The sequence below is a fragment of the Amphibalanus amphitrite genome, unplaced genomic scaffold (genome assembly GCF_019059575.1).
Source record: "Amphibalanus amphitrite isolate SeventyFive unplaced genomic scaffold, NRLGWU_Aamphi_draft 000591F_arrow, whole genome shotgun sequence".
NCBI lineage: Eukaryota > Metazoa > Arthropoda > Thecostraca > Balanomorpha > Balanidae > Amphibalanus > Amphibalanus amphitrite.
Window position 1 is genome coordinate 310,131 of NW_024882085.1, and position 22,940 is coordinate 333,070.

Here is a 22,940-nt window from a genome sequence, read left to right on the forward strand (position 1 = left end):
TGATCTGTGAGAATTGTGCATTTTTAAAGACAGGAAATCGTAATAAGTCAAGCTGAGACTTGTGACGTACCAATAGGTTTTTAACGAAGATAAGATACCATTACCGAAATTGGAGTACCCTTGGCAAAATTATTTATTGCAGTTCGTTGTCGGAGGTCGTAGGAGCAGGGCGTGCATCTGGCCCTCTCCTGTTGTGTTTCTGTAGCATTTTCTTTGTTATTTTGCTTAGCCTTCTGTTCTTCCTGGACTTTGGAAGCGTGCAAGGACTTTCTTTAATAATAATTGATTGAAAGACCTTATTCCTGAGGGCGTAGGTCAAGGTGGACTTTTAGCAGCCTCAGTCTGAGTCGCCTTGCTGCACTACGCATATCATACTTTTTAGTATCCGGCTCCCCTTCGACTCAGTGCATCATGAAGTACATCCCAGATCTATCACACCTGCACACAGCCGAGAATACTGGCGCAGGACTGAAGCTTGGGATAGTCAGACTTGGCAGAGCAGCAGGAAAGGTGGGTAATTTAAGTTCTTTTTGTCTTATTCATGTTGATGAAGGATTTTGATTCTGATCTCATTCTTATGCTATTCATTGCCATGTATTTGTGTTTGATCTTATGTATAGGTTTTGAACAAAGCTGAATGCAAGCTGTACCTATGTCTCTGCGGGTTTCTGACCTGGTTTTACAAATCATTGAACATTGAATGCTATACGGACGGCACAGAAAGATGATAACCCTTCAAATGTGTATCTGGGTAGGTGCATATTGAGCTTGGAGAGAGTGTGTGTTTTTTGTAGTTTGGAATTTTGGAGCCTTAATTACTAATTGTTCAATTGTTTTGTTTTGCATTGGCTTGTTTTAGAATATGAGGGATGTGCTAAGGCTGTTAAAATACCCATTTCCCATGTTCACATTATGCCCTTTTTCCCCAGTGTACCATGTGACATTATTTTAACCCAGGGTTTATTGTATTAGATTGATAATCAGTTTCATTTTAAGATAATTTACTGACTACAGCGTAACACCAGTACTGGTACTTAAGTTTGGCATGTGTACTTGTAAATACAAGATAAGCTAGATGATTTAGGCTATCAAGCTTAGACCTCAGTCTTTGCTACAAGTTCAAAGACTGAAGTGGACAAGTGATATTGACATCTTTTGGGGATGGCTTTGCTGAGTACATGTTACAAAACTCTTCAAAACATAGTTTCATCACTGGTTAATGTGAAGTTCAAAGAGAGTCAGCATACAACAAAACAACTGTTAATTGCACTTGCAGATTATTTTCCTAGTCATTCTCCCGGTGTGGTGTGTGAGTGGGAAGCTCGGCTGGCCGGCCGGCTCGTACCGCTCGGCGCCGGTCCGTGCTCGGCCCGCTGGGCGGCGGTGAGCGCCGTTCGCCGTACCCGGCGCCTGCAGTCGCCGCGCGCCGGAGGCTGCTTCCGATGGTGTGCTGACGGCCGGGGTGAGTGGACGCTGCTTCCTGTGGCCCGCAGCCGTGACCGGACCGGAACCGGCCGCGCCGCCGACGGCCGCCGCAGGGCAGCCGGCCGGCACACAGCGCGGACGGACGGAGCAGAGCCGTGTCAGGAGTAGCGGATAATTCAACTTGGGACACGTCGTGGACACTGGGCACTGGGCAATCATGATACATCGCTCAAAAGCTGTTAACCGTGTATCTGGTATCATACACGGTATACATACTGATGTGACCGTGTTTGGTCAGTCTTGAGGAGTGACTAGGTCCGTGTGAGCGAGGCGTGGAAGCTGGACATTCACCGCTGTAAGCGGCCTCCGCGCACCGGTTTGTGGGCCCGCGGACCATCCGAGCTGAGCCCGCTCTGATCCTCTGATGGCTCTGTCGCGGCCCGTAATCTGGAGCCGTGGATCAGCCGGCCCGGGCCGCTGACACGACTCGTCACGGTCATGGGCTTCCCGTCGGCGGCTGCTCGCGCTGGCCTTGTCCGGACGTTGGCTGGCCCCGCGGCGCAGCTGGGAAATCGGCCGGCCGGCGCCTCCTGCCGCGGCCTGGCGACGCGGTGGCCCTGTCGTTCAGGGCCAGTTTCACACCGCTCGGATCGGACCGGTGCCACCGCCGGGGTATCCAGAACGCTCTTCGGTGGAGAAGTATTTATGATAACGGGCACCGAACTTTGAAATCTCAGTTTGAGAACATTGCCATTTGCCTCTTGGAGTGGGTCTGTGGGACAGTCCGTAGTTTCGAGACATGTCTCAAATAATGTCTTTAGATTGCATTGTTCTCTATATTTTATTTTTAGTGGCCAAGTTCAGTGGTAGAAGCGATTGTCCAGTTTCGAGCTTCCATTGCTGATGATATTGACGGCGATTTCTTTGGATACTGTACTCTTCTTTCTGTTTTGACACTTTTCGAGACACATCGTCACTTTTCTCCTGCCAACCTTTTGCTCTCCTTTGAGTGAGTGAGTGCCGTATTCTCTGTACCTCGGCCTTTAGGCGGCCGTCGGCGCTGTGCGGGGGCGGCTGCCGGCGTCCGTCAATTATCGATTAGCGGCCGTAGTGGCGAGCGCGTCTCCCGAGTTCGTCCGCTCGTCCGCACTTGTGTGTCTGTCTGTGCCCGGCCTCCCGACCCTCTCAGTGGCGGCCAAACACGCAGGGGTGCCCATTGGGCAGAAATTCCGGGCCGCCGGCGCTGGGACCGGCGGTCTGGCGGCAATTTCGCTGTGTTTTACGGTAGCCGTGTTTCTGGCACTGTCATGCCCCGTGTCCTTGGTGTGGCCGGTGCGGTGGTTTCCCAGTTCCCCGGTTGGTCTGGTGTCTGTGGCTACGGTTAGGCGTTGCTGGGCGGCCTTACTTGCTGGCCTGCCGCCTTCTTTGTGCGCGCTCTGCGCTGACCGGCGGGTCCGCCGGCCGGCGCGGCGCGGCACCGCGCTCCCACGGAGCTGGCGGGCCGCCGGCTCCGGCCGCCGCCGCGCTGCCGCGTGCTGCAGCTGACCAGTTTTTGTGCGCCGTGCCGGAGCTCCGCAGACGGCCCGGTCCGGACCGCCGCGGCCCTCCCGGCTCGGGGTCCCTCGTGCCCCTCAGACCGGCCTTTCACCCTCCTCCGACTGCCTACGGCCTGCCCCAGAAACAAACCCCCTCTCTCTCCCTGGGATCGCTCCGATTCCCGGTGGTCCGCTCCGTTCACGGCCGGTCGCCGCCCGCTCCAGCCGCGTTCCATTCGCTTCAGTCCGTCCAAATCGCACAGTGCCGCTCTGATCAGTCCTTTGTGTATGGCCGGCATGCGTCCCGGCCCCGCTGCTGGAACGCACTGCTCGGCGGCACGCTGCCAGCGAGACAAGGACACCGGTCACGAACAAAAAATCGCCGCCACCGGACCGCAGCCGGTCGCCCGGCTTTGCCAGGCATAGCTCAGAGGTTTACCGAGCCGGAGATTGTCACTACCTCTCAGAGAACCGTCGGACGCACGCGTCGCGTGGGCGTCAGCAGTAGCGTCCTCTGTCCTCGCCCGGCGAGTTTTGGCTTTGTTCTTGGGCTAAGTAGAAGTTGATTGTCATGAGTGACACGGTCGTGATGCTCGCAATCCCGAAGGACGGCTAAGTTGTGAAATGACAGAATTTGCTTTCTTATGTTTGAAAAGTATGGCGAAGTTTGTCACCAAATTTGTTCTTCCTGAATAGTTTGAGTAGATTGCACACGAGCTTCGTCTGGTAGCGCCGAGTTCATTGACCTTCATGGCTCTGAAGTTATAGGGTTTGTGTTATATCCAGGACAAGTTGTCCGGTGTGTGCGGCTCTGACCCGCGATATTCAGTCGCTCCGTCTGTCTGCCGGTCGGTGCTCCGCGCGGCTGCCATTGTGCCCCGCCGGCCCTCCCGCTCTCCTGGCGCACTGGGTCTAGGGCACGGGCGCGCGCGGCGATCTCTCCCTCCTCGCGCGGCCGGGCGGCTGCCGCCGGTTGTTGGTCGGCTCGGCGCGGCTGCGTGCCGGTCGGAGCTGCCGTAATTACCCCTCCCTCCCCGCCTCTGCCGGTGCCGGTCGGGCCGCGGGCCAGTGCCGCGCCGGTATGGCCGCGCTGGGAGCCGGACGGCGCGGCGGCGGCCTCCCCCGCTCCGGCCGCGTGCCGCGCCGCCCCGCTGCCACAAACAGCAGGTCGGGACGGACGGGCGGACGGACGGACGGGATGGAATGGTGGCAGGGAGGGTGCGGGCCGAGCCGGCTCCGGGTACGGCCCCGCCGCCCCGCTACCACGGGAAAATCGCCACGTGGCCGCCGGCTACGCGCTCCACCGGAGCGGGGAGACCGAACGCGGAAAACGAGGGGGAAATGTGTGACAAAATGACATTGAACTGGGCTGGTCACATCTCGAGCTTCGGGTGGAGATCATGTTCGTGTAGGATGTTTACACGGCGGAAAAAAGTTTACACATGGGCAAATAAGTGTTCCCCTTTTCCGCCAGGCTTAGTGGCTACTGGCTACTGTATTGCCGGGTAACCTACTAAGCTAAGCTGTTAACAGCTATTTATTCAGCAGGATGCTAATAGCCGTTCAAGGTCAACCTGCTTCACGCTGTGTCCCGTTCCGTTTGTGGATATTTCGGAACGTCCGGCGGATCTGGACAAATGATCTGCGGCGTGTCACCTCGGGTCGTGACGGATCAGAGCTGTGTGCGGACTCACACGGTGCTGTTTAGTCTGTGCCGAGGTGTTGTGCCCGCCACCCGCTCCGTCACTGGGGACTGCGGACCTGCCCGTGCTCCTGCCGCGCCGACCTCCCCTCGGCGTGGCCGGCCGGCGCCGCTCTCCCCGGCCGGCGCCGGCGCCACAGCTGATCGATACCCCTCCCGTGCCGTCCCCTCGGCCGCCCTCCCCGCCCGCAGCCTCCCCGGCCGGCCGGCTCCCCGGCTCGACAGTTTCCTCCCGGCCTGATGGCGGCGCGAGGCGGGGGACCGGACGGGCGGACCCGGGGCCGGGCCACGCGCCGGGGGGATGCTGCGCGGGGTGGGGCGCCGGGCGACCCGTCACCCTGTCACGGGACGGGTCACGCAAGGGGCGGCGGGGTCACTGTGGGGTGTGGTCACCGTTTGTAAGATGTGGTCACTTTTTGTGGGATGGGTTTACTGGATGGTGGAGACTAGACGCAACTATATGAAAATGCTTTGAGAAACTTTCGTGGAAATGCACCCGATATAATCAGCCTGTCTTCACTGACGTCTCTGACCTTTTTGCTTAGTAGGTACGCATTTTAATAACGAATTTTTCATTCCTAAGCGGCCTGCCGCCTCGTCTCGACCCGCTACATCTCGACCCGCTCTCCAGAAGAGTGTCGCCGGGACACGCAGATCGTGTCACTGAACTCAGTTTATCTTCCTGACACAATCAGTCGGTACACGGCGAGTCTCTCCAGCCTTATGGGCGCAGCTGCTCGCGGAATGCAGCCGCGGACGGCCGGCGCGTATCTTGATCAGCTGGTGCTGAGCACCGGCCGGTGCTGGTGCCTGTGTGGAATGGCGTCGCCCGGCCCTCTGGTGCTCGGCCCGCCGATCTATGTCCCGTCTGTCGGGAGAGGTCTGCAGGAGCGGTCGGTTCGATCTGTTCGGTCTGTAGGATGGCGGACAAGTGCGACGGGCCTCGTGCCGCCTCTCACGGGTGATTTTCTGTTGTGCTTTCGAGTGTCCGGTCAAAGTCCAATTTCTCTACGGACACTTTGTAAGAAATTTTAATTTAGGAGCTTGGATGAGATGTTAGTTGTTACGTGCATTACACATACCTACTCTTAATTCATCCCCCCCCCAAAAAAAATATTTTGAACCTGCACCGAAAGAAAAGTTGTGTGCGCCATTTAAATTTTTCATTTGCACAAGGATCGTTTCACTACCACTGAGGGTCATTGTCACCATGTATCTTTTATACGTTATCCGTGTTTCCCATCGTCCCGCGGTTTTATGGCCCGGTCGAAGCGATGTAATGTCTTACTTTGTATTCAGACCCTCGCCGCCAGTCTGGTGGATCTATCTCACGCAAAGGAAACCGGTTTGATAAGGGCTCGTTTTTCTTGGACTATCTACTTCTCCGTTTCCGTTTTGCTGTTCTTTCCTTCGCTGTCGTCGTGTCTGCGACATGTTATCTTATCGCGGACCTTTCGCAAGTGGGTGCCGACCGGCGTGGTGCGTGGTTGTGGCGTTTGTCCGGCGGCTCCGGGTCGGTTCCGGCCGGCTCTGACGGGCGGGAGAGCCAGAGCTCTCCGGGGACGGCCACCAGACGCCGGCCGCAGTCCGCAGTCGCAGCCCCGAACTTCTGATTGTGGCCGCGCCGCAGTGCGGCAGACGGCCCCGAATGGGCCGGCCGCGGGCGCCGCTCAGCCTTTGTGCGCCTGCACGCCGTATTATGGGCCCGTGTGTTGGGCCCGGTCCGCCGCCCGCCAGCCGGCGACCGTCCGACCATCCGGGCCGTCCCTAGTCCCCTGCTGTCGTGTCCTCTCGGGCCGACGACCCCCGCTGTTCAGTGGGTTTCGCGGGATGGGACGGAGGACCGGTCCGGGTTCCCCCTCAGCTGACTCAACTGGTTATATGGCTCAGCTGACTGGCTGTATGGCTCTGCAGTCTGCATGGTGAAAGATGTAGCTCAGCCGACCAACTGTATGACTCAACTTCTGTTTATATAGCTCAGCTGACCGACTGTACGACTCAACTGACTGTAAAGCTCAGCTGCATAGGACGCATTTGACTGACTGTATGGATTGACTTATGTGCTCTGCCGTGCTGACGCTATCACGTCGGCCAGGGGACCTTGGCCCTGGTATTCTTGGGGCTCGCCAAGGAACGAACGGTGGGACTACCCATGCGCTCGTTTCGCTGCAGTCATATCATCCCTCCTCTCATGGTTTCTCCGCTCGGCCCGTCTCCGTTCGTCCGCTGCCCAGATGAGCTCAGTGTGTGCCCGTCTGGCGGTGTCCAGAACAGGTGGCTGCCACGCCGCCACGCCGCCGGCCGCCGGACAGACGGGCGGACGGACGGACGGGTCTACCATCTGCCGGTGCGCCGCCCCAGATAGCGGCCTGCGGCGGCGCGGTCCGAGCCGCGGGACGGCGCGGTCCGAGCCGCGGGACGGTGCAGGCTGAGGGCTGAGGCTACCATGTGGCACAGTCTGCTCGGGACTGGGAGGCTCTCAATCCCAGTTTTAGGGACCATTCAGTGGGAGGTGCCTGGGGGCTCTGGGGCAGTCAGCAGATGCACCGGCGTTAGCAACTTGGGTGGCGATTGACGACTGACAGAAGCATCCTCAAGAAGGGGTGGGATAAGTTTCTGACGTTGCCAGCGGCCAAGGGTGGTCAGATCTCTGAGCATTCCGCAGTGCTCGGCGGCGTATCGTGCGCCAACCTCGCGCCGGACCGCGCGCCGGTGATAGGCTATCGCGGCGCCGAGATAGCGGCATGGTGCCCCGGGTGGCGCGGCCCTGCCTGAGACACAGCTCAGCACGTGCTCCAACTGCTGGAACACTCCGACCACTTCCGCTGGTGTTTTTCAGCTCGGACAAAAGGAATGGGGTAGATAACATGGAGGTTACATGTGCTCGAAGTCTGCCGATAGGATGTCGTGACGCGTGGGCGGGCTATCCCGACCGTTCGGGCAGCGCGGCTGCCTGTCTGACTCGCTGCCCCCGGCACTCGCACGTCCTCTCACAATGGTGAACCGGTGCTGGAGAGTATCGGAAGACCGATGCTGCATGGCGATGACTGCAGTCCGCTGCACAAATTCGCTGAGCTGTGATAGGTGAGGAGTCCGCGCCGCAGCGGCGCCAGTCTTTAAACCGGAGGGTCAGGCGAGATCGGTCACGTCCTTTCAGTAGCACGTCAGCGCCCGATAGTCCCCGTGTCATTGCCGTCGAACGCTCGCCAAGCCGGGCCAATCAGTCGGCTCATTAACTAGTCTCCGGAGTACGTGCCCGTAGCGCTATCGCTGGTTCGTCCAGCGCTGAACGGTCAAGGTTCGGCCGCTCGGGACGTCCGTGCCGCCTCGTGCGGGGTATTTACGACCGCCGCGGTCAGCCGGCGGGCGGTGAGCTGGCGTCGGCAGACGGTCACGCGGCACCGTCCACGGCCGGCCGCCGCTCCATAGGGCCGACCGCTGGCCTCGGGGACACCGCCGGCGGCCACGGGTCCGTCGTGGACCAGCCGGCTCACCAAGGCCGGAACAGAGCCTCGCCGCCGCCTCAGAACGGGACGGCAGCCGGCGGGGCTAGGAGGCCTACCGTTGGCCCTCAAAGCGTCCCGTGGCCGAACCAGCCATCACTAGCATCCTCAGCACGGTGATGACGGTGATGGCGCGGTGTCCACCACCCGCGGCGGTGCCCGACTCGATTGGTCAGGTGGCCGGTCTGATAGAAACTCCGCCCGCTGCCCGGGGAGGAAATGGGGTAGATTGGGAGGGCGGGGCATCCGGCATGAGCGCTGAGGTAAACATGTCAAATGGGAGTCTGCGCAGTGAAGGGACTGATGTAGTTTGATGGGGATTATCTGAGCTCTGAAAGGAATAGAAACTGCTGTAGACGGCAAGGGTTTGAGCTGACCAATGAATGAGTGGAAAAGGGTTTGGTTTTGGGTAAACTGAGGAAGTGTGGTCTTGACAAATATGTAAATCATCTGACGTCAAATGTTTGTGCCAGGGTTGATGAATGCCTGACGTTTCGCCAGCGTGCGATCGTACCTAAAGCTCGCCTAACGAGGCACGGGGTACCGGTCCGCTACACCGGTGCCTTTCGTGTTTATTCAAAACAGCTGATACACGCCCAAGCCCTCCAGTTTTTATCACACGCAGGGTTTACAGCTGTAATCTAATGCCAACGAACTCCTTAGCACCCTATCTGTGTTTTTCCTCTTTTGGCAGAGGAATGTGGCAGAATGTGTTGTGAAGTAACTGCTGATAAAAGATAGCCAAAACAAAGTCACGACTGCCTGACTGTACAGGCTGGAGCTCGAAACAATTGTATGAATGTCTGCAATATCCAGCTCTTGCCCAAAATCGGACGTGTCTGTTGACTGTACTAGTGTACTGTATATGCAGACTCAGTCACTTTATCCGTCCGGGCGAAGACCGGCATAATCACCTCTTAGATGCCACGATCTCAGAGTACAAGTTGATTTATCGGAACCTTCTTCCGGTCGTCGCACCGTTCTGTTGCGGGATGGGCTCTCGGCTGCCGCTGTGTCTGCCTCCCAAGTCTGCCCCATGTCGAGCGCCGGAGCAGTGCCGGTCCCTGGGTCGGGGAGGGAAGACCCGGCGGCGGGCGGCGCGCGCTGCTATTGTGCCGGCTCTGGCCGGACCGCCGGCGGCGCACTGTAGGCCGGCAGCCTGAAAAAGCGCTAGAAATTCCCCCAAACTGACTGTCCGCAATATGAACAAAATAGGTATCATTTAATCCCAAATTGATCGAAGAATACGATTCCGATGCTAGTTTTGCCCTAAGGTCAAAATTGAGGTCGTCAGTTGTCACCAAACACAAGACAATTTAGACTCTCTATAGGCCACAACATTTACCGATTTTAATGATGAACTTTAGTGGTAATTTATTAGTTGACCAATCGTCGTTTTGAACGAAATTTCCTGTCAGACTAGTTCAGGGCACTGTTGTTTACTGTGCCAACATCATTCTGACATATTGCATCGCTTTTCTGCAAGATAAGCTAGCTGTTTGCAAGCAGCTGCAAGACGTAATTTAAAATCATATCCAATTTTTTAATTAGACTTTTATAAAAACGTTATTTCGAGCAGCTAAAAAGGAACATTTCATACTAGCCTCTGATTACTCATCTTTTGTTCCATATAGGTGCTTTGCTGCTTTTCCCTGCTACTTTTCGAGATATGCGCCAGTAAACCACATGATGTAGGGGCAATTGTCACCTCGCCGCTCTACTGAAGGCCCGGCGCTCTTTAAAACGCTGGAAGTTGTGAAAAACAAACGCTTATAATCTAAATGAAATATATGTCCCTGAGCTCAGAATTGATCAACGCACACAATGCTGTCAACATTTCTGGGCCAAACTCAAAAATTCAGTCATTATTAACCCCTAAACACAAGTCAGTGATAATCAACAACAACTTGCTCTTTAGTTAGACTTTTTGAGAAATGTTATTTCGAGCCGTTAAAAATGGCCATGCCATACAAACCACCAAACATCTTTCTGTCATGCCCTACTCGCACTTTTTGCTAATGCCTGCTACTCTTCGAGGTCACGTGACCTCACCATTAAAAGTGAATGGGGAAATAAGGAAACTGTTGTTTTTGCACATGGAATGATTTCAAACTATCTCAAGCACACGGAATCGTGATTTCGTGCACTCCTTGCAAGATCCGATGCTTTACTTTTGCATTTTTTGACCTTCCGTGACGTCATTTATGACGTCACACCGCTCATAGGAGTTTCTCGTCAATAACTCATGATCAAATTGAGCCAGCGACTCGGGAAAGCCACCAATGGACTCGGGAAGACCTCCCGAATCGAATGATATGCGATACGACCTCCTTCGATTAAGTTCGTGGCCTGATGGGCTCTGAACTGACCTTGACTCGAGGTCAATACCTTAAGTTGACCTCACCCGAACAAAAAGTATACCATTCGACGCGCCTGAGCCAGACGAACACGATGGTGCCAAAATCGCTGCTCTGCGGCCATTTTTTGCGAAATTATTTGCCAAAAACCAAACCCTACCTTGGGCTTTTTGACTTCACCTCAGAGGTTACCGGTTGACCTGGAACCTTAAAATCGGGTATCAATCGTTCCGCCTTGAAACGGCGCACACGCTTGTTTTTTCCGCGAGGCTCTAGCTCCATTAGGGGCGAAACGGCAAAAAGGGGTCGTACCAACCCTCCCCCCCCCTCGGCCGGCCGAGGGGGTGGGGGTCCGACAATAGGTCCGGCGAGGGTTAAGCAGCCCCACTTCGTTTTTAGCATGTTTGCTTGTCACTGAGATCAACAACTCAATCACAAATAATTTCTAGCACTTTTCCGGACCCCCGGCCCAGTGTGCGGCGGGCGGCGGCAGCTGGGAGCGCCGGAGCGGCGGCAGCGCGCGGTCGACGGCCGCCAGTCAGCTGCTGCCGCCGCGCGCCGGCCCGCAGCGGCACCAGGTGGTGGCAGAGGGCTCCCCCCGGCCCGGGCCGCACGCACTGAGCGGCGCGGCGACACCTGCCGACCCGCCGGCCACAGCTGCCGACCAACCGGCCGACCGCGCCGCGCGGCCCAGCTCGTCCGCCGCCGCCGTACCGTCAGCGCGTGCTGCTCCGCCGCCGCACTATGGTTGGAAACGGCCTCACGGATGGCCGTGGGCAATTTCGGAATTTATGTATATTTGGGGTGTCATTCTGTTGGAAATTGATGAAATGTTTTGAATTGGGCAGAAAAAATTATTTAGTTGCGCATTTAGTCTCCATTATTGTACGTGGAATCGGGAGTTTCTGATAGTGGCTTTTTTGGTGCGCCGTCAAAGGTTTAAACAACCGCGCTGGTGATAGCATGTGGAGTACCTCCATGACGTTGTAAAGCTGGATTATTATATATCAAAATAATCCTTGTTATGCTGGCTATCGAGTGGAGTGACTCTTTTTCCCATGCGTGTTCAAAATCAGGAACGGCATTGCATTCTGTTTGCAGTGTCACCACAGCAATATTTGCAAAATTACGTTTATGTTTCATTGGACATACAAAAAGTTCTCCATCGACCTCCATTGAGCTTTTTGGCAGAATAAATCTCTGTTCAATTCTGCGTAAGGGGAACGTAAAAGCAGACTGCGCACTTGTGCGCAAAATCGTCCGTGAAGCTTCATCTCCCGAGGCGTACCTACCCGTCGCTTCGTTAGCACCAGGTCGGCTCGTCAGTCTTGCAATCGCTTATCCTTATAAATGATGGTAAGAAGCAGGTTTGCGGAGTCGTGGTGGCGCCAAATCCGACTCCGACTACGACTCCGACTCCTGACTCGTTGCCATGACTCCGGCCGACTCTGTCTCCGACTCCGGACCCCTGCCAGTGTTTCGGAGTCGTGATGGAGCTGTTCCGATTCGGACCGACTCCGACTTCCACTGCGGGCTCCTGACCGACCCCGACTCCGACTCCGACTCCTGGCTCGTTGCCACGACTCTGGGCGACTCTGACTCCGACTCCGACTCTGACTCCGACTCTGACTTCGACTCCGCACCCCTCGTAAGAAGTAACTGCTCGCCCCTGCACCTGGAGTATGGATATCGTGCAAACGTGTATGGATATCCTGGAGTATGGATATGGATATCCACCGACAGAGCAGACATACAGACATGCTGTAAACGCCATTACACTGCCAATAAATACCATGGCAAATCAAATGGTTAACTATGGTTTTTGATCATCGTTCTAAATTTTCCAAAATCTTGAACTGAATGTTGGCAATTTCTCGTGACTACTTCACGACCATGATGCATGCATTTCTGAAATTGATCTTTTTCAACCAGCCACGTACTCGTATGAGAAAATGAATGTCACCATCGTGTTCTACGCCCAAAAGTACCCATAAAACATGTGTCATGCATGGGCTGCGAATAGGTACCAGTTTTAATTTTCGGGGTTATGTGCTTACCTGATTGACCTGACTTTGACCCTGGCCAGTGGCCTATGTTTGACTGACCCCTACCAGCATCTGCGATGCTGGGCTCCGCATCGCGGGACCGCAGGTTGTTTGAGCAAGCACCTTTGAAAACGCAGCAAAAACGCCCGCCGCCAAACGAGGGGATGAGCCTTGCACGTGCACACGGGAGTCGGTGTGCTACAAACACTGCCGCAAAAAACGCACGCCGTCCGTTAAACTAAACACTGACGCATTAAGACAAATATGGCGCCTTGCGGCAAGTGTGGTGAATTCATATCTGCCGTTTAAGCAGCCATCCCTCAATCAAAGCGCATCCTAATCGTCCCATGTTCGATAAAGTTAGGCACATTCTGTGATTTGCGGCAAAAATGGCGCTTTGAGACAAACGTGGCGCACTGCAACAAACGTGGCGCATTCGTTCCTGTCGCTTAACAATTTTATCCACCCACTAAAATCTAGCCCAATTGGACTTAAACTGACAAAGTTATGTTTATTTCAATATTTCACTATAAAATATCTCCGCAACGGAGGTGCACAAATTTGCGCGTGTGCCACGTGACCGCCGGTGGTGTAAGCAGGACTTGTCCGCTCACTGATTGCACCATTTCAGTGTTCCTGGCTTGTGCTGTTTTCGTGCTATAAGGCCACAAATCGGCAAACACACGATAATCTGGGAGGTACGGGACTCAAACACGTGGCCACGTGGCACGTGCCGGACCTCTGGTAGCTTCACCGTTCACGCCACGTGATGACCCATCGACGTGGCCATCAGCATGTAAAAGATGACCCCGGCCGGTGTCACCGTCTCCGAACAGTGGACGGCTAAACTCGAAAAACGGGAAAATTTAGGGAAATTTCACCTTTCGAATATATAACTTCCCCAGAATTTTAAATTTTTCATTTTACAAAAAATCCGAGATAGCAGTTTTTTAGACGTCTTCATTCTGTGCCTAAACCCGTTTTCAGATCGACCCTATCATAAAAACTGACGGCCTGACGGCTATTTCCCCCACTCCTTGCATTTCACAATGCTAGTATATTTAAGCACCAAAATTGACCCCCTGCCACGGCACGTGCAATAGCACGTGCGACACGTGACCACTAGTGCGACAAGCTGGACTCATCTGCTCACCGGCTGCACTGATTTGGTGTCGCTAGTTGAAGTCGTTTCCACGCCAGAGGACCCCGAGTAGGCCAATGTCGGATTTTCCCGGAGGTTACCCCATCAAACACGTTTGCACGTGGCACGTGCTTTTCAATCGCCCCATATCTGACCCATACCATGTGGTAGCCGACACCCTGGGGCACAACATATTGGAACATTTTCAAAATCTAACGTGGAAATTTTTGACAAAATCGATTTGAAAATAATTTTTCGAAATCGCCATAGGCTCAACATGGGGTAACTGTTTGTGACGATTACCCGAAATTTTGTCAATTATATTTTAAGTAGTTACCACCGTCAGTTGGGGTGCCAGCCCGAGATCCGACCCTAAAAATATCAGCAAATATAATTGACGAAATTTTTCGCAAATCGCATTTTAATTTTTTCCCATGTTAACCCTATGGGAAAATGCACGTGCCGATTACCCCAAAACGGGCCATTATATTTCATAACGAAGCATAACAACATGTTCTATGGTCGTTTCTCAACAGGTCCTGAAAGTTTAAACAAAATCGTATCATATAATTTTGTGCAATGAACGAATGAAAATGTCTCTGCAAAAACGTCCATTGACTTAGCATGGGGAGCAAAAAAAGTTCAACTTCAAACTCGTGCAACTCAAGTTAACGAATTCTGACGGGTATACGGCGCCCACGGGCGTGTACCTGAACGTGTCGGTCATAAAATGGGGTGCAGCAAACCCTACCTTGATCGGCGATTTTTTCCGCTATTCGCGATCGCGCAAAAAGTGTCCAAAACCCCGTTGACTTAACATGGGGAAAATGGAATCGCACGTGCCACGCGCAAAAGAATTCTGAGCGAGTAGCGACCGGTGCCATCAGGTAGATCGCCTGCGGGAGCTCATACCCTGAACTTTTTACGGAAATTGAGCGATTCGTCTAGGCCCCCGTCAAGTTGTACTGATTCGCTGCCAACCATGCAAAACATAGCCCGGAGAAGGACCGCTCCGGTTGTTTTTCAATAGAAAAACACAATTCTAACGAATAGTGTTTGTCAATGAAGAAACAACCTGCGGTTACATTGATCTGACACTCTTTTAGCACTTATATGAAGGGTTGTGACAGTTGTGACAGTTGTGACAGATTGTTTAGGACCAACTGATGACTGAATTTATTTAGGACCAACTGATGACGATATAATCGAAACGCGAAACGCGAGGCACCGATTGCGAGGTTCTAAAGTCCACGCTACTGAAATCCCGATTTCAAGTGTTTGACCTGACCTTGACCCGACCTGTGACCTCGAAATTCAACTTTAAAGTATTCATGTGAATCGTCTCGTTGCGTTCTTCTTTCGTTTGCCGCGCCTCGTGCGTTTCGCTGCGCCTATTTGTTCGCGAGTTATCGGCTGGGGGCGTTGAACGCCCCCCCCCCCCCGGCAAACGGCGGATGGGGAAATACCCCAGCAACTGCCGGGTTAATTTGACGCATGTTTTGTCATTTGATCGTCATTTTATTTCTTACTTTTTTGCCCAATCTAAAAAAAATCATAAATACTCTTTCTCCAAATTTTTGACCCTTTATGACCAATAGTAAGACACTGTGCGTCACTACGTTGATATTTCTCGCCCTAAAGCATAACAACAATATCCATTCAGTAATAGCAGTATTCAAAACATGTTCAAAATGCCTAACGATATCGATAACATAACGAAAGACATAGGCGACTTATAGCATACTTGCAATGATGACGTCACACACGCGTGACGTGACCTCGTCATTTCTGAGTTACTGTATGATGCACGAAAGACACTGGTATACCTATGCAAAGTTTCATCGCAGTCGGTCTACGCATTAACAAGTTATGGGCAAAACATTTTTTTCGCGTTGACCCCCGGCCATCCGTGAGGCCGTTTCCAACCATAGTGCGCCGGGCCGCTAATTGGAACACGGGGGATGGCTGCTCCGGCATCACGCCGTGCTGCTGATGACACGTCTATCTGACACCGTCCGACACGACTGACACCGTCTGACACAGCGGCCTCCGGCGATAGTGGCACGGCCGGTGACGTTACCCGACAGCGCAGCTGACACGTCACGCATTATGTGGGGCAGCGGGCTGCATCGCAGGGAAGCAAGCAGAGCAGACCATTTAGTGACAACAAGATACGCGACATGTTCACTGAATGCTGGCAAATTGCTAGTCAGTTCCATAATGAGGCGGTTTTGACTTGTCATTAGTGAACGTTTATTGTGTAGGTGATCTCATTTTGGGTTTGTGTAGCCGGCACAATCCATAGAACCACGGATGTAAACGATCCAATTATGGTTGAACTTTCCCTGACGAAACATACCAACCATGTCACATTGTCACGGGTATTTCTGCTCTCAGAGCTACCGAGGGGTATGGCGCAAGGTGTCATCGTTTCGGGCTGCCTGCCATCACCGATTCGTGGGTTCTCTTTGTCGGTGTTACGGCTGCGGCGGCTGTAACCACGAGTGCCGTCCACACCGACCGTGAACACATTATTCCCTGTCCCGGCGATCGGTGATCGGTCGACGGCGAGGTAGCTTTGTTTTCCGATCGGTGGCGAGCTCACGGCATGCTGCTGTGGTAGGCTGAGTTGTCATGGTTACCGTCGACGGCAACTTTGTGACCCAAATGGATCGGGAGCGCGTGGACCGATACAAGGTAAAAGGTGACTGGTTTCTTTCCGAGGAACCGTTCGCATTGGGCGATGTATGGACATATTGCCGTCGATATTTTTGGGTGTGAGACCGCACATCTGAGAACTGCCTGGGAATGTGATCATTGATCGGTGACCGTGTCCGGGGTGTCGGCTGTCCGGGCAGCGGCAGTGCGAAGGGCTGACGGCTGGCGCTCGCCGCCGCCAGCTCGTGATGGCCAGCCACCGTGGCGGGCCGGGCCGCCGCGGCGCGGGGAGCCGTGTGCGCGGTCGACGCCCGACACGCGGCGTTCGTGCTCGGTCGGCGCTTCACACGGCCGGCTGGCGGTGCGCCGGAGCCGTGACGCCGCGTGACAACGGCCGGAGAGCGACGGCCGCCTCCCCGAGACAGCACACTGCACAGTGCACAGCAGCGGACAGTGGCCGGCCGGAGAGCGACGGCCGCCTCCCCGAGACAGCACACTGCACACTGCACGGGGCACGGCGCACAGCAGCGGACAGTGGCCGGCCGCGGAGCGACGGCCGCCTTCCCGAGACAGCACACTGCACAGTGCACAGCAGCGGACAGTGGCCGGCCGGAGAGCGACGGCCGCCTCCCCGAGACAGCACACAGCACAGTGCACAGCAGCGGACAGTGGCCGGCCGGAGAGCGACGGCCGCCTCCCCGAGACAGCACACTGCACACTGCACGGCGCACAGCAGCGGACAGTGGCCGGCCGCGGAGCGACGGCCGCCTCCCCGAGACAGCACACTGCACGGCGCACAGCAGCGGACAGTGGCCGGCCGGAGAGCGGTGGCCGCCTGCCCGAGACGGCCGCCTCTGCCGCGCCGGCGCACACTGCACAGCGGCAGACGGCCGCCGGCCGCACCTTTTCACGCCCGGCTTGCGGCTCATCCCAAGACAGTCCACTCCACCGACCACCACAGTCTGTTCCATCGCAGTCTGTCCAAGTTCCAGACTCCATCAGTGGGGTCCGACACAGCCCCCCACCGGTCAGTCGGTGGCCTGTCGTCGGTGACCGTCGGCTGCGCCTTGTCCGCGGACGGCGGCTTCCCCCACGGACCTGTCAGCGCGCTCACACCGGTCGGCAGAGCCGTCTTTGTGGCCCCGTCACCATTGTTCGATATTGAGTCACCTTTTTAGCGGCGGGGCGGTGCAGCGGCCGTGGACCGAGTTCCCACCAATGCAGGACGATGGAAGCGAAGGGTGGCCATTGTCCACGTCGATATGGCATGTTTTAGCGCTTCTACAAGCCAGGAATGGTTGTTACATGGCGTCTTGTTCTTCGGTAGTTACTTATTTTCCGATAATCTGATATTTCCCTCACTGACACTCCCAACACGTATTAGGCGCAAATGAAACGCTATTGTTCTATTGCTTCCCTACAAGGCCACCGCTCACCGCTGCCATGTTTTGTTATGTCAGTGGCTCGGAGTTGCTGCGCCCGAGTCGGCAGCCCGCTGTTCGGCCGGCAGCAAAACAGCCCCTCCCGCGCGGCGCTGCCGGCGATAAGCGCCTCCTGCACCGCCGCGGCGCGCGGCCGACCTGTATTTATAGCCGGGTGACGAGCGCTGACCTCGCCGTGCCGTCACACCCGTGACCCCGACCCGGCGCGGCGCGCGCGCCCGTGACCCGCCCGTGACCCGGCCGCAGTGTAGCCGCTGACCCGTGTGACCCGCCGCCGTGGGACCGCCGACCCTGACCGCCCCGTGCCCCTCCCTCCGTGTGCCGCAGGTCAAGTTCTCGCTGCTCGATGAGCGCGATATCAACCTGGTGCAGCAGTATGCGTTCGAGGCGCGGCTGGAAATCGATCGGAACGGCAACGGCGCGGCGGTGTATGCCTGGTGCTTCGACATCAACCGCGGGCGCAGCTCGGGACAGTTCGTGCACTCGATGCTGTGGTGAGTGGCGAGCCTCGCCCGGCTGGACGGGCGGCGGTGGCGGTGCTGGGTCAGAGAGGGGCACCACAGCGACTCGAAATGTCACCGGCGTCTGTCACCAAATGTCACTGTGTGTGATAGACTGGCACAGTCACATTGGGAGCGGGGTCACTCTGATAGTGATGGCTCGAAGGGAAAGGTTGCTACTAACGTTTTCCATATGTTTTCTTCGCCATACCGTCTCTTAGGTGACAACCGGGAATAGAAGTCACTTGTCATTTTGCTGTGGGGTTAAGTTCACCTCACCCCGCTATCCCAGTACCAACTTTTAACCCTCTCTCTCCCCCTTCCGCAGGGAGCGATACTGCGGCGGGGTGGCGCCCGGCTGGCGCATCATCCACATGAACGGCATCACGGTCGACAATCGGATCGAGAACCTGGCGCTGGTGCCGGACCGGCCGCGCGGCCAGGGCCCGCCCACGCCTGTCGAGCTGGAGGCCGAGCGCGAGACCCGCGAGCGTGACCGCGACCCGGCCACCTCCATCTACTGGCGCGCCATGCAGCAGCTGCCCGCCGACAACGTCGAGGTGGGTGCAGGTCGGAGTGGGGGAGGGTAGGGGAAGGGAGACTGTTGTAATGTACGAGGGATGTTTATTTAGCGTAGTGTTGTGCGTACAGAGCAAGTTGCAGTTTGTTCAAGTGATGTTTTAACCGAAGGTTTGTTGTCAATAGTTAAAACACTATTCTTTAGAATTGTGTTTTTCTATTGAAAAACAAATCTGAGTTCCCTGACAATTTGGCAAAAGCTGCCTGAGATCAGTAAGCTAAGATGAAATTCGTTATCAGCATTCCCGTGGTTGAACTTTTCGCTTGGAACGGAGCTTAGGAACAACAAATTTAGAAGAAGTCCAAAGTGCTATGGTAATCATCAATCCGCCTATACAGGCTCATTTTGATTGTGGTCCACACATTGTCCGAACTCTGGATATCCAAAGTCGAGTCGCGGTGACCGTCTGGTGTGCAAATCGACTTTTTCTGTTTAACTTTGTGCGCGGTGGCTAAGTGACTCATCTCTGCCGAGGCCCGAGCTGTCTCCTGGCCTCTGCAGCTCTGCTCTCCTGCCCTCTGCTCTGCTCTGCTCTGCTCTTTCTGCTGTACTCTGTTCTGTCCTCTGCTCTGTGTAACTGAGGCTCCAGACTGCTCGCTGTCTCTACCTTGTTTTTAACGCTCGCCACAATCAACTGTTTGCTCCCTGACCAGCGCTGGAGTGTACTGAGTCACTGACGGAACTATTCGCCGCAGATGTAAGCACTGCGTTACGTTCCGTCTGATATTGTCCACTCGGACAGTTTTGTGCAGCGGCGCTCGTTTTTGTTCGTGCCGCTGTTTAGAGAATCTCTGGGCGACTCTCTGATGCCTTTCCGCCGACTCTGGATCGGGTGCAAGCTGAACTTGGCTTGCTGTTGTTAAGCTGTGCTGTTATTGAAACGGTGACGAATTCGTGTCGAAATGCTCAGTCCTTTCGTTTTTTGCCGCCTTGGTTCGTCTTCGGTACGTTCATTTAGCCTCCCCGTGGTCCCATTTCAGTACGTCTCAGTGCTGCAACCATCCCTGTGATGCCTGAAAAGAGTTGTTATTGTTTCCTGACCATCGCCTCCCTCAGGGTACCCCATTATCCCACCCAGTGCTGACCCTCATGTGCTGGCCCACAGAGCACCAGCACCATCATCCGCGTGCCTCTGGACGGCATTGGTGACCTGAGCGAGGACGAGTGCATCTACTTCGAGTGCCGCAACCCGCCGTGCACGCGCATCGAGCGAGAGCTGCGCGAATTCAGCATCTGCGGACGCTGCCAGGTGAGACACCGCGGGCTATTGTCGTTTTGACCAACAACCGTAATCGTGAGGTGAATTGCATTTTTTTTACCACTGTATCATGCCGTTGCTGTTATTGCCATGTTATTGCTATACATTCTGTGAATTGCGGAACTACACGCACTTTTTGCTGTCACTGACGTGGTCTGACCCTCGCTGCTCTCCGTGTGCCACCAGACTGCCCGCTACTGCGGCACCTCCTGCCAGCAGCGCGACTGGCCCGTCCACAAGAAGTCCTGCCGCGAGCGCAAGCGTTTCATGCTCGGCGAGCGGCCGCCGGAGCGCTAGGACCGCCTTGGTGCGGCGCCCCTCTGCGGCCTGCGGGTCGGTCCTCCGGCCGGTCCCCGATCTCAGCCGCGGCCGCACCGCGCCGCCGCCGCCGGCCGGCGCCGCCCGCTCAGCCCAAGACACGGCGCCGGCCGCGGAGTGGCGGCGGCGCGGTGCGGCCGCGCGCGACCCGCCGCAGAGGGCGCCACCGAGCCGCCGAGCGCCGCAGCCAGCGGGGCACCGGACGGCGCGGAGTGGCTGGACGTGGGGCGAACTGCCGAGCTGGAGCGAATGGAGTGAGGGACTGGTGGAGACTGAGAGTCCGTGAGGGAATTGGGGCCGCTGATCATTTCCCGTACCTCTGAGGAATGGTCATTCCGTTTATGGGAGACCCTTGCAAGAGGTGATGGGGGAGCAGCCTGGTATCAGGAGATGGATAAATCGACAGCCTCGCGGTGTAACGGCTGCGTTGTCAGCTAGGACAGTGTTGGTGAAAGGGACGCATTCCCACCATGCGGGCGATCTGCCCCGCCGTCCGCGCGTGCTGTGTGGGGGTACCGCCAGGTATCGGGTTCCAGTGTGGGCGACCCGCAGCTGGGGAGTCCGGCCGACCCGGGCCGCCGCTCCTCGGGAGGCGGCGCAGCGGCGGAGGGTGCCCTCAGCCGCCAGCGCCGAGTGTATGTATGTGTGTGTGGCGTTGCATATAGGGTTCACGGGTGTGTATTGTATAGTGTGTGGGGCATCATGACATTCCATGCATCGTGCGGCGCGTTTCGCCGTTTTCCATCGCTCTTGCCATGACTGACCGACGCACGAACGCCTTCACCGGCACTGCTGCCTGCTCACCGCGAATCGAATCGAATCGATGCACGTCGGCGCGGTCGCACCGACCGCCCGGCCTGCCTAACCAGTGTCACGTGTGGGTGTTTTGTGTGCGCTGTATACCTCATTAAGCATTCCCTGGTGGGGCCCAAAGAACGACATAGGCATAAGGAGGCTTTTCACTGCACATGTGTGGAACACGGCATCAAAGGGAGGCTGCATGCATATTTAGGGTTTTGTGTGCTATCTGTACAGTGTGCGTCTGTACACTGCCAAGGGCGAGCCTGCTCTCTGTCAAAGCTGCAGCGGATGATCGTCGATACTTTCTGGCATATCTTGCACGGTGGCACATTTGAATGGCGAGTTCTATTAAGCACATCGATGGCTAATGCGAAAAGCATTCCACCGACGCGCAAGCTCAACGCTCTTTCTGTTGGCATTACTAACGGGGTAACTGTTATCCGACTGTGTACTCTTTACCTGGCCGTTGGGGTGTGTTCCCAATCTCTGGTGTCGCGTGTAGCAGTGTGAATTTGGCTCCAGTATCCTTTGGGTGTGTTTGTGGAGGTAGATCTCCGAGTACCACCGCCGTCGCTTGCCTGTCGCGGGCCCTGGGATAGCGCTGAGCTCGCGCCGCGCTGCGTCACTGCTCGCCTCGCCTGCGTCGCTGCTCGCCTCGCCCGCGTCGATCTCTCGCCGTGGTGCGGCGCCCTGGCCCGGCCGTCCGGCCGCGCGGCACACATGCTCAAGTTCCGTGTGTCGCGCGGGCTGTCCGAGACGCCGGGCGGTGGTCGGTGGACGGCCCCGGCAGTGTCCGTGTGCGCCGAGGCGGTGGTAGAGTAACCGCGCGGTGACCGGTGACGGACCGAAACCTCCGCCCTCCGTGGCCGGTGCCGACCAGCGGCGGCGCGCGGACCGCGGTCGGCCCGGTCCGCACACCGGCGCCTGTACAAACGAGAAACTCAGTGTGTGCTCTCTGTGTGCTGTATGCGTGGGTGCGGTACGTAGGGGGCTCCGGGGGACGTCGGAAGGCGTCTCGGGTGACGCGCCCGACCCGACGACCGAGCCGAGCGGATGTGTGAATGTCGTGAGTCCTCCTCTCTGCCGTTGTGCTTTCTTTTGTTTGTACTCGTGTACGCACTGGTTCCGATGTGGGTGGTACATTATCTAGTCGACTAACCAAGGATTCCCAGTTTTTACTAACATTGTACATGCATCTACAATATAGGTATTTATATGAGCCGTGTGTTTTTGCTTGGACGAGCTGCTGCCCGTCCGTCGCCCTTTGGGACTGAAAATCGTACTGCAGATGGGCGACAAGGGTTCCGAACGAGCTGAATTGAACCATCCTATTGCTATGTCGTGTCCAAAATAGGACTTGAGGAATAGTCTCCTCAACCGTCTGACCTCTAGGCTGGGTGGGTCAAGAGGCCCATCCCAGGGGTCCTGGCAGGGCCGACTGTTAGTGGATTACTAAGATCGCCGGATGGTTGGGCAGGGATTGTGTCGTGACTGTGGCCTCATGCCCTCCGTGGCGCTTCGGCGCCACCCTGCGGCATGCTGATGAGGCCCCAGGTGCTTACAATGGGAATACTTGGATACCTATGTATTCACCAGCATTATTCAGCCAGCAACAGAACCGACGAGGGATTTTGGGATGGGAATAGAGAACCGTACGGAAATGATCGAAATGATG

The 22,940-nt window shown here is 56.0% G+C and overlaps 1 protein-coding gene across 2 annotated transcripts; it reads left to right on the forward strand.

Moving 5' to 3' along the window:
- The first annotated feature begins 136 nt into the window (after window positions 1-136).
- On the forward strand, window positions 137-22,484 carry LOC122394436 (zinc finger MYND domain-containing protein 19-like). Of its 2 annotated transcripts, XM_043391311.1 has the most exons (6): window positions 145-510; window positions 18,136-18,302; window positions 18,637-18,868; window positions 19,994-20,137; window positions 20,333-20,452; window positions 20,595-22,484. In XM_043391311.1, the coding sequence occupies exons 1-5, from the start codon at window positions 412-414 to the stop codon at window positions 20,441-20,443; spliced, it is 753 nt and encodes a 250-aa protein (XP_043247246.1). In that variant the 5' UTR covers window positions 145-411; the 3' UTR covers window positions 20,444-20,452; window positions 20,595-22,484. The 2 variants fall into 2 exon arrangements, with proteins under 2 accessions (XP_043247247.1, XP_043247246.1); XM_043391312.1 differs by having other exon boundaries at window positions 137-510; window positions 20,333-22,484.
- The last annotated feature ends 456 nt before the right edge of the window (window positions 22,485-22,940 follow it).

Bases quoted from the DNA above. Each gene is read 5' to 3' on its own strand.
- LOC122394436 (XM_043391312.1), top strand. From the start codon at position 412: ATGAAGTACATCCCAGATCTATCACACCTGCACACAGCCGAGAATACT. The intron at 18,303-18,636 runs GTGAGTGGCGAG...CCCCTTCCGCAG, and splicing joins TTCGTGCACTCGATGCTGTG to GGAGCGATACTGCGGCGGGG. The intron at 18,869-19,993 runs GTGGGTGCAGGT...GCTGGCCCACAG, and splicing joins TGCCCGCCGACAACGTCGAG to AGCACCAGCACCATCATCCG.